The 15,170-nt window shown below is 46.2% G+C and overlaps 1 protein-coding gene and 1 pseudogene across 4 annotated transcripts in view; both read left to right on the top strand.

Annotated features, from left to right (window-relative positions):
• The window catches only part of Dst (dystonin), a 482,621-nt gene that overhangs the window by 108,410 nt on the left and 359,041 nt on the right, over positions 1 to 15,170 (top strand). For 2 of the 4 annotated variants that reach the window (XM_004623003.3, XM_023701151.1), the window contains exon 4: positions 12,958 to 13,165. In XM_004623003.3, coding sequence (XP_004623060.1) covers positions 12,958 to 13,165 — 208 coding nt within the window. Of the gene's footprint in view, positions 1 to 12,535; positions 12,782 to 12,957; positions 13,166 to 15,170 lie in introns of those variants that run through there. The other 2 variants (XM_023700937.1, XM_023701123.1) reach the window with 2 other exon arrangements.
• On the top strand, positions 4,815 to 6,419 carry LOC105743192 (annotated as a pseudogene).

Genomic DNA, 15,170 nt, shown 5'->3' with positions numbered 1-15,170 from the left:
CTTGAATTGATTCAGAGTGTTTTCCGTTCTTGGGACCTTTTGGCTTTGGGGAGGAGCCCGCTAACGTACAGCGTCAGAGGCAGGAAATCAGGTGGGTCAGAGCACACTGTGACAATTTTGTTTTTCAGAAATTACCATAGCAGCAGCGATGGGTCACAGGGAATGTCGTCAGGATGGAAGATGAAACCATTTGCCCACTTGTCAGATTTTTTTTTTGTGTACCTTGCTTCTTAAATGCTCTGAGAAGTGCTCCTACCCGTAATTCACCGTGGTGCTTCTGGGCACAAACTCAGCCTGGACATCAGGGTCAGCAAACGCAGTCAGCTTTGCCTTCATGGTCTGGGTTGGCCCTCTTTCCTGGAGGAGAAGTGGGTGGTTCTGCTTCCCATGATGACGTTTCTTACAAATCTGGAATCTGAAGCAGCGTGATTGCACAACTCCCATGCAAGGCACTGCGCGCGACCCACGCTTCGTGGCTCTCTTTAAAACATACTTGCTCTTGTACCTCACAGCTGACGGACGACACTGAAGAAATTGAAACTTGTCACACACTGTTACTAAGCTTCTCACTGAAGACCCCTGCCTTTCTGTAATGGCATTCAGTAGTAGGGGAAAAAAAATACATATATATATATATATATATATATATATATATATATCAATATATCATACCCTATAAAAGTCAGCAGAAATATAGATCTTATTATTTTATGTTTTCAAATAGAATAATATTATGACCCATCAACATTACAAGGCTAAAAGTTAGTGTCTTGTGTATGATGTCTCTAATGGAATTCCTGGCTGAGGGGGAAGTGGACAAGATAGCTTATGCATGCTTATTCTTTGTTTACATGAGAAAAAGGACAAATAAAGGGACGGGTGACCCCTTGCACACTGTGCTGGCCAGCTGGAGTGTCTGGGAGATCGGGCTTCCAGGCTAGCTTGTTGGCTACAGCGCTGGGGGCCAGGGACTGGCTGGAGGGGGGCAGGTGCTGGGAGGTTGGTGTCCAGCCAGCCTTGTGCTGCAGGCCCACTGGAGTCACCATCAGCGGGTGGCTTTTCAGAAAGCATTGGCCCTCTGGGCCCCCAAAGTCTGGCTTGCCTGGGACCGCTTGCTTCTGTCCTGCGTTGGCTTCTGCAGCTGCGGGCTGGCCTGATCTCCAGCTGCCTTTTCAGGCCTTCACGGTGAGTAACGTACCACCTCCTGAGCAGCAGCGGCCCTTCTGGTCTCCAGTCTTCCCTTTTTCTGGACCACTTCTCAGATGTCTAGAGGATTGCAGGGATTTAGTGCAGGTCCAAGACCCTTGTTGCTGGGTGGTTGAAGTGACTGCCATCTCGTCTTGTGGGAGTCTGATGACTCTAGCACGCACTGTCGGTCACCGCTGGTCTGAGAGAGACTGTGCGGGGCCCTTCAGGCACTCTGGCTCTTCAAGGGCAGGGCTGGCTCCAGCGGTGCGTGCAAGGCCCTCTGCAAGCTGTCTCTGCCTGCGTTCCCAGCTCCTCTGTGGCCTTGGCGCTGTGGTTTTTATGCACCTGAAGCAAGCAAACAGGCAAGGACAGAAGCAAGATTTCCTTCTTCCGTGATTTTATCATGATTGAATGAATGAAAGAAACAATGCCAGGGAGGGCTCAGAGGAGGAAGTGGCCGCTGTGGTGGTCCCTTTTGTGGTGTGTGTGATAGAGATGGAGACACACACAGCATGGCAGGCCTCGCCAGGAGGCTTCTTGAGTCTGCGTACGGTGCCAGACTGCCAAAGCAAAGCTGCCAGCCTGGTGAGTTCATTCTAGACGTTCGTCAGGAGCGAGTTTAGAAGCACTGGGATTCTAATGGGCCCACTCTGTGTCTGAATTGGTCCCTAACTTGAGTATAAGGTATGTTCCTTTTCCTTAGCTCCAGCCATCCTGACTGTCCCCCCCTACTTATCCCTGTACCCCTACGTCCTCTGCCCCAGTTTCTGTCCTGTGAGATGCATGCCGAGGTGCCAGGGCAGGGGAAGGCTCCAGCTTGTGCTGATGTGCCCCTGTGGCTGCCCGAGCAGTCATACCTCCGGACAGAAGTCCTGCTCCTGCAGCCCAGAAGTGCCTTCCTTTTTTTCAGTACCAAGGAATAGAACCTAGGCCCTTCACACTGAATTATATCCCAGTCTTTTTTGTTTTTTTTTTTTTAATTTAGAGACTGAGTTTTACTAAGTCACTAGGTTGCCCAGGCTGGGCTCGAATTTTTAATCCTCTTGCCTCATCTCTCCCAAATGGTAAGAGTACAGCCATGGGCCACCTTGAGTAACTTTCCATCCAGAGACCGCTGCCTTTTTCTACAACTGCAGCCTTAAAAACCAGGTATTCTTTTGCAAGCTGCTTCTGTTTCCTGTTGCCTTATGGCTTCCTGTGAGGGCAGAGTCAGGGAAGGAAGGGCCTTGATTCCCTTGGGAAACAGATGTAGTGCAAAGACCAAGTGAAACTGTCCCAGCCCGTCTCCTTAGTAGATGGAGGAGCTTTGAGGCACACGCTTCCCTGGATGGATCTCAGATACTGTGTGCGTGACTGGCAGATCTTAGGAAAACCCCAGCGTTAGAGCACTTAGAATGCCTTAGCATCTGTCCTGCAGAGGTCGGCTGCTGTTGGATATGTTGCCAGTGTGGAGCAGCCTGGTTAGGCAGAATTCCCGGTCTTGTCAGCTCAGAGGCAGTCACTACTTGTGTCTAGAAACTGACCCCAGGCAGGGTGGTTTACGACGGTTGGCAGAATTATTTTCACCTAAATGTGTCATAGGTCTGCTTTCCTCAGAAATCGATAATGGGGGTTCCACCACCTGCAGTTTTGCAGACTGTTTCAGTACAATAATAAACATTTCTTAAAAATGAAAAAGCAGTTCTTCCACTTAATTTAAGTAGTAAGCAAAATGAGAGAATAACTATATAAAAGCTGTTAGCAAAAGCAATTTTCTGTAGTCTCATTAATGAAGACAGGTATCTTTGTTACCTTTTTCTTATTGCTGAGACAAAAATATCTGGCACCGAAAGTTAAAAGAGTAAAGATTTATTTAGCTCACAGTTTGTAGAAGTTTCAGTCCATGCTCGGTTGGCACCAAGGCAAAGTGGCACATGGTAGAGGTGGCAGAAGACAGCAAAAGCAACAAGAGAGAGCAGGACAATCTGTTTCTGTCCTTTTTTTTCTGTTCCTTATATTGTATCTGGTCTACTGGGTTTAGGGGGTGGCAGTGCAGTCAGCAGAGTGATCCAGCAGTCACCCACACTCCATCCCAGCACTGCTCCACCAATCAACCACACACTCTACCTTCAGCACCTCCGAAAAGACCCTGTGATGACATGAGGCTCTGAGGGGACGTCTAGGCCCAGACCGTAACAGGTAGAGAAAATGGAAACACAAGGGCAGTATAAAGACAGCCTATTTTATGTGCCAACAGGAAAGAGGAGAATAAGCATACTTGTTCTTTTTTACGCTAATGTGCTTGTCGGAGTTTCTGTTCTTGTCTCCAGTAATAGGGTCAATGAGTTTAAAAGTGGATCTCCAACTCCCAAAAAATGTGTTGGAGTGGTATAAGAGCATACTACAGAACTGAAGATTCCACAGCCAGGCGCAAATACGGGCACTTCATGGGCGCTGTTTCCTGAGGGCTGTTGCTCGTGTGACCTAGTTCCACTAACTCGTAGTTTCTGTTATTTCAAAGTTTCTGGAGTGACAGCTGAGTGACATTTTGGCTCAACTGCAATCAGTCATTCCCTCCTGGATCAAACAAGTATGAAAGGGCACCATTACCTTCTGAATAGCTAAAGTTCACTGAATGTTTCCATATATTTTGGGTATTGCTCTGAGATCTTCCTGTGTGGTATTCTGCCACTATAGCTAGCTCTGTGTATGAGGTGCTATTATTGTTTCTGTTTCTAAGATGAGAAAATCAAAACCCAGAGAAATCAAATGATTTGCTTAAGGCATATAGTTTTTGCTCAAGATTCACTCTTTGCTGTAACATGCAAGTGCCTTTAACTCTCTAGATTGCATAGATAGGAGCTGGGGTTTTGCTTCTGCAGGGTCCTGTGTTTATGGCTTCTGGCCCATGTGTGTGATTGTAGCAGACATCTCTATAGGGCTTATATCTAGATGTCCTCCCAAAGCGTTATGTGCTTATAGGTGAGACTTCTGGGAGGTAGGTATGTGATGCTGGATTAGGGTGTGTGATTTTGGGATTAAGGGTATGTGGTATTGGATTAGCCCACTAACTGGCTTATCATAGTTCTGGGTGTGGATAATGGGAAGACCCAAAAAGTTTATAGCCTGGACGGAATAAAAGGAAAAGGAGGCTTGCAGCCTTCTTGCCCACTCTGCGTGGACTGTTGCCCTTCTGCTATGTCACTCCTCCATGCCAGCCTTTTTTGGAATATACTGGTTAAGCTGAAGGGAAGGAAGTCTTGCAGAATGTCTTAGTGCTAAGCCAGAATTGTCTGGATCCTGAAACCGTGATTCTACTGGGACCCGAGATTAATGTCCAAAGACACATGCATTTGCAGGATAACTCCAGCATTATTCATGGTAGTCGAGATATGAAGTCAACCTCAGTGTCCATCAGTGGGTGGATGGATAAAGAAAATGTGTGTTTTATGTACAGTGGAAAATTTTTGAACTTCGAAAGGAGAAGGAAAGGAATCTTTGATACTCACCTTGTGTCAAAGAGAGGTACTTGATACTTTGAGAGTTCTTTGATACTTACCTTGTGAAAGAGGCCCCACAGCTAGAGGAAAATGATCTTGGAAAATTTCTCCCTCATGTGGCCCACAGCAAGCTCGGTATCTCCAGAAATGCCGCAGCAACGAACACTCCGACCAGTGTGCGTCGTTATGCCCTAGAAAGAGTGTGGGTTCTGAGTGCCAGTGTTTTATCATACGCTGATGTCCTCGGCTTTCCACCTAGATAGAAACCCTCGACTTACTTAACTGTTCTCCTTTGGTTTAGAACCAGTCACCTTTCCACACCTCTCCTGAGGCCTGCCCTTCCTCCTACCTCTGCCCAAGCTTCTCTGAGCCCCAGAGTTGGGGCCTCTTCAAGTCCTCCCTAAAAGGAGAGACGGAGAACTGATTGAAGCCTCATCTGCCCTGCCCCTCATTTCTTTATGGCAGTTTCCAGGTGAGAGACTAACACCTTTTTTTTTTTTTTTTTTTTTTAATGAAAAAACACTTGATCAACTGAGTTGCTAAAGCAAGCACCAGGACCCCCCAGTTTACCCTGTCTCATTTGTCTGCAAGGGCTTAAACTCCCTTTTTTAATGTTTTCTTCTATACCTGTTTATTTGTAATAGACATTGTGTTCCTTAGAATCTCTAGAACCAGATAATGTACTTTAGGAAAGTACATTATCTTTTTTAATGTCTTTAATTAAAAAATTAGTATAAGGTTAGACTTGGGATTTACCATTTACTTTTATGGAAGAAGTATAAGAAGTTAGTATTTGTACCTAGTTAAATGAAATTTAGTCTTCAATTTTTCTAAATTTTGATCTCTTTTGTTTATATAAAATGTGACTTTCTTGTGATACTGAACCTTGAACCTACTTATGGTCACTACTTTGTATTTTAAACTAATAATATGCTGAGGGACTTCTTTTACATTCTGTCTGAAATTATGCTTGGGTAGAGGCGAAAAGATGACTCTCTATGGTGGCTTGTTGACATAGGCCCCTATTTCTGGTGCTTTCCTGATTATAAAGAAAAGCTATGAGGAATTTCTTAAATCCAAAGGAAGTGTTATTGTGTCCTCACAGCCTAAGAATGTTGACCTTGTGGTCATGGCCTAGACTAAGGAACTCATTAAAAATTTGAAAAAAAGGCAGGTGTGGTGGCTTAATTCGAGCACTTGAAAGGCTGAGGCAGGAGGATCTCAGTGAGTTCTAGGTCAGCAGGGGCTGAGTTCAAGGTAGTATGAACTATAAAGTGAGACTCTGTGTCACTTTATAAGACAAACAGAGGGAGCCGTCATGGCGACACTCTACAGGACGGGTTTTCTGGAAGCTGCCAGCTCTTTCAGTGCGAATCAAATCGAGGCTGCTCCGACCAGCTGTGCGGGGGACAATTCAAGGCGGACCTTTCTTCAAGGAGATTGAGAAGAAGCTTGAAGAGGAAGGTGAACAATTTGTGAAGCAAATTGGGGATATTTTTGCCTTCAAGGTGAAGGACAGCCCTGGAGGTAAAGAAGCCACCTGGGTTGAGGATGCGAAGACCCGCAAAGGGTCGGTGCTTCCCAACTCAGGTAAGGCGGCCGACTGCACCGTCACCGTGGCTGACTCAGACTGGTCAGAAGAACCCTCAGTCGGCCTTCTTTCAAGGTAAATTGAAAATCACTGGCAACATGGGTCTGGCGACGAAGTTACGGCATCTTCAGCTTCAGCCGGGCCTTAAAGCTAAGCTGTGAAGAACTAACTCCCTTTGGCAACTTTTGGAAAATCAAGGTGAAACATGACCTATATATTTCATTGTCAGAACTTAGACTGAAATTACACGCTGGCAAATAACACGAGATAGCTTTGCGGTTCCATGGGTGAGACCAGTCATGTTTTTCCTGGCCTCTGCGCGCAGAGCCTCGTGGTGTAGTACTGCTGTGCGCAGTTGCTTATGAATGTGCGTGACAGAGTTAATGTGGTGATTATGGTGTGGGGGTAAATTCAAGTTTCAAAATAAAAGTAGGGGGCCGGGGAGATAGCTCAGTAGAATAAACGCCTGCCTGGCAAGCTCAGGGTCCTGAGTTCAATCCTCTGTGCTGGGGAAAGAAAAAAAAATTGGGCCTGCCCATTAGCTCAGTTGTATAAGTGCCTGTTTAAGCAAAGCAGTCAGGCCCAGGATACTGTGGTTTGATCCCCGGATCCTCATACCTAGCCAGACCTGCCCTTAATTAAGGCATCATGAGCCAGCCAAAAAAGTCCTTCAAGGATCTTTAGGGGCCGGGGAGATGGCTTAGTAGAATAAGTGCTTCCCTGGCAAGCGCAAGGGTCTGAGTTCAATCCCAGATTCCAAAAAAAAAAAAAAAGTAAAATTAGTTTTTAAATGTTGTTCCTTCTTGAAAAATAAGGGTATTAGATCATAAAATGCTATTGCTAAAAATAATGAACAAATAAAGTTTGCTTTCAGATGTATAGTAAAAAAAAAGACAAAAATACTGAAAAAAAACTTTACTGTGTTTTGCTGTGTGTTTTCCCCAGTTCTGCATTTGGAAAACAGTTGAAATGTGCAGGATAGTTGAGACAGTTCAGTGAATAGTTTTTATAATCGTCTGTCACATTTACCTGTTCTCTGTTTTTATTCACAATTACTAAGGGAAAATCAGTGCAGCCATTAAATTTCTTAAGCCTGAATCTCCTAAGGAAGAGGACACTTTCTTGCATAAACACAGCACCATTACCACAATTTAGAAAATTAACAATCACTTCCTAATATTATTTACTGAATAGCCCATGATCCATGTTCAAGTTTTCCAGGTTGTCCCTAAAATGTCTGTGTTGTTAAAAACAAAAAACACTGCTTAGGCAGACACAGGGACCTGGCGTTCGATCCTCGTAGTGCCTTGGTGGTGCACACCTGTAATCCCAGCACTTGAGAGGCTGAAAACAGCAGAATCACTATGAGTCTGATCTGTGTAGTGAGACCCTGTAGATCCTATACTAAATACATTAAAAAAAGAAAAGAAAAAACAACCCAAAACCAAGACTAAAAGCAAAACCAGCCCCACCCAAAACAGAACCCAATCAAAGTTCGTGAATATAGGGACAGCCAGAAAGCTCAGCAAATTAAAGCTCCTGTTTAGGCAGGCGCAGGGACTGGAGTTCGATCCCAGTGTGCCTCAGGCACGTGCAGAGACAGCATCTGAGACTGGTCGTGGTGGCACGTGCTTGTAATCCCAGCACTTGGGAGGCTGAAGGCAAGAGAAACACTACGAGTCCTGTCTGTGTAGTGAAACCCTGTAGGCCCTGTACTAAATACATAAAAACAAACAAAACAAAACAAAACCAACAAACTTTGAGAATTTGTTAAGTCACTTTTGTCCTGTAACCCTGGAACTGGCCTTCTGGGTAATGTATATTTTATACCATAGACTTATTGCAGAGTCTAGGACAGTTGTCTTGTAGGATGTCACAAAATCAGAATTTGTCTATTTATTTCCTCCTTTTTTTTAAATATAAATTTCTTTTGAAATACCCAGACATGCATTTAGATGATAAGCGCATTGGCTTCAGGACATTGGCCCTCCAACCTCTGGGATTCTGAGTCTGGCTGCTCTGCAAACTCTTACCTCCGATGTGTTTCCTGTCACCTTTCTGGCACTTTCCTACAGATCAGGGCGCTAGGGTGGCCAGAACCAGTTTAGGCGGTTCCATGGTACATATCTCAAACCCTGCATAGGGTTTCAGTTAAAGAAGTTATTGTCTAGTTCCCCTTCTAAAAATTGTTGCATTATGTAGTTTTCCTGGGTTTAGAAGGTATGGGTTATTTTTATACCATGTGAATGAATTGAATAGGCTATTCAGTTTAAAACGTTCAGCAATGTAATTCAATTGTTAAAGCTGCTTCAGTAAATAGATTGTAGGGATGGGGGAGATGGCTCAGTGGAATAAGTGCTTTCCTGGCAAGTGCAAGGGCCTGAGTTCAATCCCCGGTTCTACAATAAATAAATAAATAAAATAAAGTAAAAAACCACTATATTTAAAAAAAAAAAACTAGATTGTAGAAGGCATAATAACATAGGAATTTTTAGTTTGTCACATCTAGGGCTTTGTGTGTGTGGGGGGCACTTACAGAGACTCGGTGTGAGTCCAGAGGTAGCCCACGGTCCGTTATATAAAAAGAGACCGAATGTTAAAAATGCTGTGACCAAGGCCAACTGTGCCTTCACCACCCTCATTACTGTGTCCCCTCCTTGGTGGAAGGGCTTTTTCCTATTCTTCTTGCTCTCAGCTGTATTCCAAGAGGCCGATGACAAATGATGGTGTGAATTACAGCCTCGACTTGGGGCCACGGGTCAGTGGGTCAGTGGGTCAGGGAATCCCATCACACTGTGTGCAGAGTTCACGGGTAGCTGATTATTCGCTTTGTTCTGGAGCGCAGTGTCTCTAGACTCCATTAACTTGTCAGGGGTGTCCATGAGTCCAAACAATTAAGCACGCCTTACATAGTTGCTTCTACATAGAGCTTTTGATATTGGGACATTTCTTTTTGGTAAACTTTTAGCATATTTATCTTAGATTTAAAATCAGAAGAGATAACATATACTTATAATCTGTCACAACCCAGAGATTTTACATATTTGTGGATATCTGACTACACATTTGCATGCATACATGCAGTTTTTTAAAAAAGGTGTCATTCCCAATATGACTTCTCTTTTTGTTAACTGTTACTAATGTTTTTCTTTAATTACTGTCATGGATATGCTGTAACCTATTTAATCACCTATTTTTTTTTTTTTGCGGAACCAGGGATTGAACTCAGGCCCTTGTGCTTGCTGGGGAGGTACTTATTCCACTGATCCATCTCATCTCCCCTTAATCACCTTTTGATGGACATGGAGACTTGAATTTTGATAGGAACCAAGCCTGAGGCAACGAGAGAACAATAAGAGATAGGAGATTGGCCTGTGGTGTCCCAGGAGCTGTCCTCCTTTGCCTTGCTTTCCCCTGCTGCACTGCAGAGCTTAGGCTCCTGCGTCCTTTAGAACAAGTCTGCCTTCCCCCAACAAAGCACAGTAGTACTGCCCAGTCATGGTGACCCGGTGTGTTCCGGGCTCTTGCTTCTCCAAATGCCAAGGAGTGAAGTCACGAAACAAAGGCAGCTGTTAGGAGAGTTTTACTGGAAATCAGGAAAACTAGAAGTGCTCCCTGAGTTCTAGGAGGGGCTTCTAATGAGGTAGCCACGTGCCTCCTGAGCCAGAGCCAAATCTGGAGCCCAGGAATGGTCGTGTTGTTCAGCGGTCACCTATCACAGGTGGTTCCATGGATTTAAAATGACCAATTGGGAGCTCAGAAATTTGCATTATAGGGGCTGGGGAGATGGCTCAGTAGAATAAGTGCTTGCTTGGCAAGTGCAAGGGCCTGAGTTCAATCCCCAGTTCCAAAAAAAAAAAGAAATTTGCATTATAATTTGCTTGAAATTCATGAATTAAGTAGGGAGCACTTGCACATTGTCCCCCTAGTAGGGGGTGGGCTGCATTCCATGCTGCCCGAGGAATTCATTCTTTGTCCAAACTGAATTCACTGGCTACTCTTAATTTTTGTCAGTGTGGCAGGTCACCCCACTCTATCTTGGGCCCTTCCACTAACTGCTGCCTTCCTCATAAGCTAACTAAATCAACTATTTTCTACGATACTATTCCTTGTAGACCCCTCAAATATGACCTAATTTGGCAAATCATATCAAATCAATAATATAATAGTTCTACTGGATCCATCTATTCAAAGCAGGCTCATTTAAATCCAATCTTGGTTTTCCCCATTCCAACGAACTTCATTTTGCATGGTTTAGCTTATATTTTTAACAAGTGATTATGAATTTTTTTTTTTGTGAGAAAAAAGTAATTTTGCAGCCAGACGGAATCTTTATCATTAAAAGTTCATGTAACTTCCCTCAGTTCGTGTAATGTGTGTGGTCTGTATTTTTCGGTGATATGTTGCTGAAAGAGGTGTTGCTGATTGTCTTTTCTTTCTTTGCTCTTATCTGCTTGCAATGGCAGGACCAGATTGGAGGCTGCGTCCGTCGGCACCCTTGGGTCTGGGGGTGGTGGCCCTGGCCATCTGGCTGCATGTGATTAATGGTGCTTATGTCATGGCATAAGTCACATTTTGCTGTTCACTCAGCTGAGACTCTGGCCATTAAAAAAAATTTACTGTGCTGCAGAAATCAATAACCACGAGTTTTTGGAAAGGAGCAATTCTTTAACAGTTATTTCCCGAATCTGTCTGCAGAGGTACACAATCAAATCACTATTGTTACTAAAATTGTGCAGACAGCAAGAAATACAATCTCACAGATAAAGGATGACCTTAGCTAAGGACAGGTAGGAAGCCATTTTAAGGCAGTCAGGAGGCTACCAGAGAAACCCAATACCCTTTTAAAAGTCTTTAAAAATCTAAACCTTCCCCACAGATCCCACCAACAATAAAATCAGAAAGTGTAAGGTGAATTTTCAGAAAATCATGGAAAATAAATTGGGATGATAATAGCCTGCTGTGACAGACTTAATGTCGCGCCCAACTCTCTGTGGACTACAGCCATGGTGCAGAAAATCAATTTTACCTACTTATTTGCCTCATTTGCTTAATGCCTTACTGTCGATAGGATAGTGCACAAAATGGAAAAAAACTTTCTTCAGTTAGCCAAGGCGATAACATTTCTTGTGAAATAAATAAGGAGTGTCTTGGGGGGGAGGAGCCTAGAACTAAAGGTGCCTGCTATGTGCTTCACTTTTTGGGAAGGAACGCGTGAACTCTTGACATATTGGCTGAGGTTTAGCTACACACACTTGAGTAGGTGGCAGTGTGGCCAGTAGCCCCGATTCATGTACAGTTTACACCAGGAGAGTGCTGGGGGCCGCGGCCGCTGCCTTTGTGAACCCCACTGGAGCATGCAGTGGGGTTCTGCCTGCAGCCTGCTTCCTAGGAATCCCTGCTGAAGCCGACATTTCAGGAATTCCAGCCACACCAGTTTCACCTGGTCCCTCTGAGCCTCCGCAAAGAGGATCTGGAAGGTAGAGGTTTCCCTTTGATGCTAATTTATAACTGTTCACAGCCCAGATATGCAGCATCTTGGCTTCCTTAGTAAGCCATTGGATAACTCTCTCTCTCTCTCTCTCTCTCTCTCTCTCTCTCTCTCTCTCTCTCTCTCTCTCTCTCTCTCTCTCTCTCTCTCTCTCTCAGAATCTATTTATTGGAGGGAAAGAAAGCTCCTATCAGGAGAGGGACAGAAGGGGATCCAAGGGGGTTGCCCTGGATGGATTTTGAAACAGGCACAGCCCAACAAAGTGGGCACAAGTAGGGTCTGAGGCCTTCCTCTTCAGTGGAAGCTGTAACCCTTTGTGCAAGATGTGATCCTGCCGAGGGGCTCTGGCTGGCTCAGGGCAGAGGGACCTTCAGGCAAACGCGCTTGCACGACGACAGCGAGTTTCGTGTTTCAGTGTGCAGTGACCGGGAGCTGAGACGACCAGTTTCCTGCTGCTGCTGCAGCCGGCATCATTCTCATTTACATTGTTGGCAGCTGTTGGGTTGCTCGAAGTTTAAATTATCTCAAGAACTCTAGACTGAGATGTTTGTTTATTGGCACCGCCTCAGGCTTCTGAAAACAGTCTTTTGTGCTCTCCGGGTCTTAAGAAAAGGCTCTTCTCAGAATCAGCCCTTCCTCCCGCCTTGCTCTTTTCTGGGAACCTGCCTCAGTCTCAGGATGAAAATTGAATAAAGAGGACCCAGGGCTCATGGCCGGCGAGAAAGCCGCAGGAGAAGGAAGGCGCTGGGACCCATATCCTGCATTTGTGCTTTGTTTTGAAACTTGGAGTTAGTTGCGTTGATGAATTAACCAGCAGTCTGGTCTGGGGAAAATGTTTCTCCTGTCCTGGTGGGGGAGCCAGACACTCTAGATTTGTTCCAGGAAGGCTGTTGATTCTGGCTTTATTGTTGGGCCCGTCATTGTGAGCTGGTGGCCGGACCGCAGGCCACACACTTCTTCGGTGCAAATCTTCATGTATTGGAACTGCTTGAATCCTGTTCGTACTGTTGGAGACTCGGCCGAGTAAAGATGGTGAGGGCTGGGTTTCATTTTATTTCTGTTTGTGTCTATCCCCTGATCTTTGAGGATGGTGCAGACCCAATTCAGAGGTGCTCTGAAGTGCGGGGGCAGCCAGGGGGGGTCCATAAATCTGTGAGCGTCTGTGCGCATTCTTCCTTTAATGCCTTTTTCCATGTCATCCTCTGTAGAGTTCTGGGAACGCATCCTACCGCTGCTCTATGTCGTCCTCTGCGGATTTTTCTGACGAGGATGATTTCAGCCAGAAATCTGGCTCAGCATCTCCGGCTCCTGGAGACACCTTGCCCTGGAATTTGCCTAAACATGAGCGATCCAAACGAAAGATTCAAGGGGGCTCCGTGCTGGACCCTGCCGAGAGGGCGGTGCTCCGGATAGCAGGTAAGCCCGGTAGCGGAGGGGAGCGAGTGGGGACCGAGTCAGGGAATGTAGCTCTCTGTTATCTGGGGCCTTAGCTGGGCGCTGTGCCTCGGCAGAGATGTGTCCTCGGGGTGGGGGAGGACGATGACTGTGTTTACTTCTCCTTTCACCGCTGGAGCAGTTTCCTTGCTGGCGACTGGGTTGTTTGGCTGTGTTTTCTGATTGGATATATGGATATATTTAAAATTCGAGGAAGTATTTAGGACACCCATTTACATGTACAACCACCAGAGAGTATGAACCTAGTGACTCCTCCAGTATTTGCTGGGAGCCTAGAGAAAGCAGCCTTCATTTTCATGTTTGTCCACGGGCTCTGAGCTGTGCAGATTGAACTTGAGTGATGATGAGGTTTTTGGTACTCAGGACTGTGTTGTGTAGCCCAGCAGCTTGGAGTCTTTTTTTAATGTACTGTCTCTGCTGGCATCCTGTGTCCACAGCAGCTTTCTGTCCCCAGGGTATTGGAGGGTTTACCATCACGCATTCCTGATTAATTAATACAGGGGAGGGCCCAGGGCTTCTGTTCTGTTCTGCGGTGTCCCCTTGCATTGGCTGTAAAAGCCTCACCAGAGGGATGGCTTGTTTTACCCAGCTGAAAGCGGAGAGCGCTGGAAAGCAACCCTCAATCCTGCAGGGCCGGTGTGGTTCATGGATGTGTACCTGGCACAGGAGAGCGCGTTTTCAGGGATGGTCTTTCCTCCGTTCTCTCAGCACTGTTACGTCCTTCTTGGAAATGGCAGCACAGGGCTGGAGAAGGTCCTTAGAGATCCTCCAGCTAAGGGCCAAGAGCAGTGGATGTTTTTAGCTCATTTCTACAGTTAAGAGGTTTGGGCCTCCTCTCCTCCCCAGTTCCCACTCTTAACTCTGGAGGGTTCCTCTCAGTATCTTTTGCTTCCCACAGTAATGCAGAGTTGAGGCTTTTTCTTCCTCCAGGGGGGGCTGTGGGACACCAGCCTAGATGACAGCCAGGCTGCAGAGAGCCTCCCTAGAATCCCCCTAGAGGGATTCGTGATTTACAGGAAAAACAAACCTCCTAGCCAGTCCTCCTGCAGGCTGGGTTTCTGGGGCAACAGCCTTGAGCTTCTTCAGGCTTCTGTTGTGAGCTGCTGGTTGGCCTCACCCAGCCTTGGAAGAGAAGGGTGGAGCAGGAAGGAGGGGGAGGGGTGGGAGAGTGCTGGGGGCCAGGGAGAGGAGCAGAGGTGGCCTTAGCCTGGCCACCACTCTCCTGCCCTCTCTGGGTCCCCAGAGTGCTGAGTCACTCAGCATGCCTCCTTGTCTGCTGAGAGGGAGAGCCGGTGTTGTGTCTCAGTGGGAAGAGTACACAGCTCCTAGGAGGGTGTGTGGAGCCGAGGCCTGTGGCAAGGTGGGCCTCAAAGTGGCATTCTATAATGGAAGGTGGATGTATGGGTGGGTGTTCGTCAGCGGGGATGAGATTATAGAATCAGGAGCTACCCCTGGCATAGTCAGGAGAAGGTGTATTAACCATCAGTGCCCACTGGAGGAGAGAAGGAGTTGGAGAGGTGGGGGCTCCACCAGGCTGCGGTGTGCATGTGGGTGCCCATGAGGTGTTGTGCGCTTGTAGCAGCAGACTGGGCCCCCGAGGGCAGAGGCCGTGGAAATGTCCCCTGGCTTTGTGCGTGTGAGGTAGCTGAGACCTCAGGATGCTCCACATCTGAGCTACTGGGGCTGAACCCAAGACCTTCACACTGGGCTATGTCCCCAGCCCTCTTAGCTTTTATTTTTTTAATTTTTATTTTTGGAGGAACGGGGGATTGAACTCAGACCCTTGCTGCTAATTCTACTGAGCCATCTCCCCGGCCCCTCTTAGCTTTTTTTTTGAGACAAGGTGTTGCTAAGTGGCTAAGTTGCCCAGGTTGGGCCTGAATTTATGACTTTCCTGCCTTTTTCTGTTGGGCTCATAGGCATGAACTGCCACATCTGGCTAAAATTACCTACCTACTTTTTTTTT

This window comes from Octodon degus, unplaced genomic scaffold (genome assembly GCF_000260255.1).
Source record: "Octodon degus isolate 3935 unplaced genomic scaffold, OctDeg1.0 scaffold00001, whole genome shotgun sequence".
In the NCBI taxonomy this organism is placed as follows: Eukaryota; Metazoa; Chordata; class Mammalia; order Rodentia; family Octodontidae; genus Octodon; species Octodon degus.
This window is presented reverse-complemented; position numbering and strand designations above follow the sequence as displayed.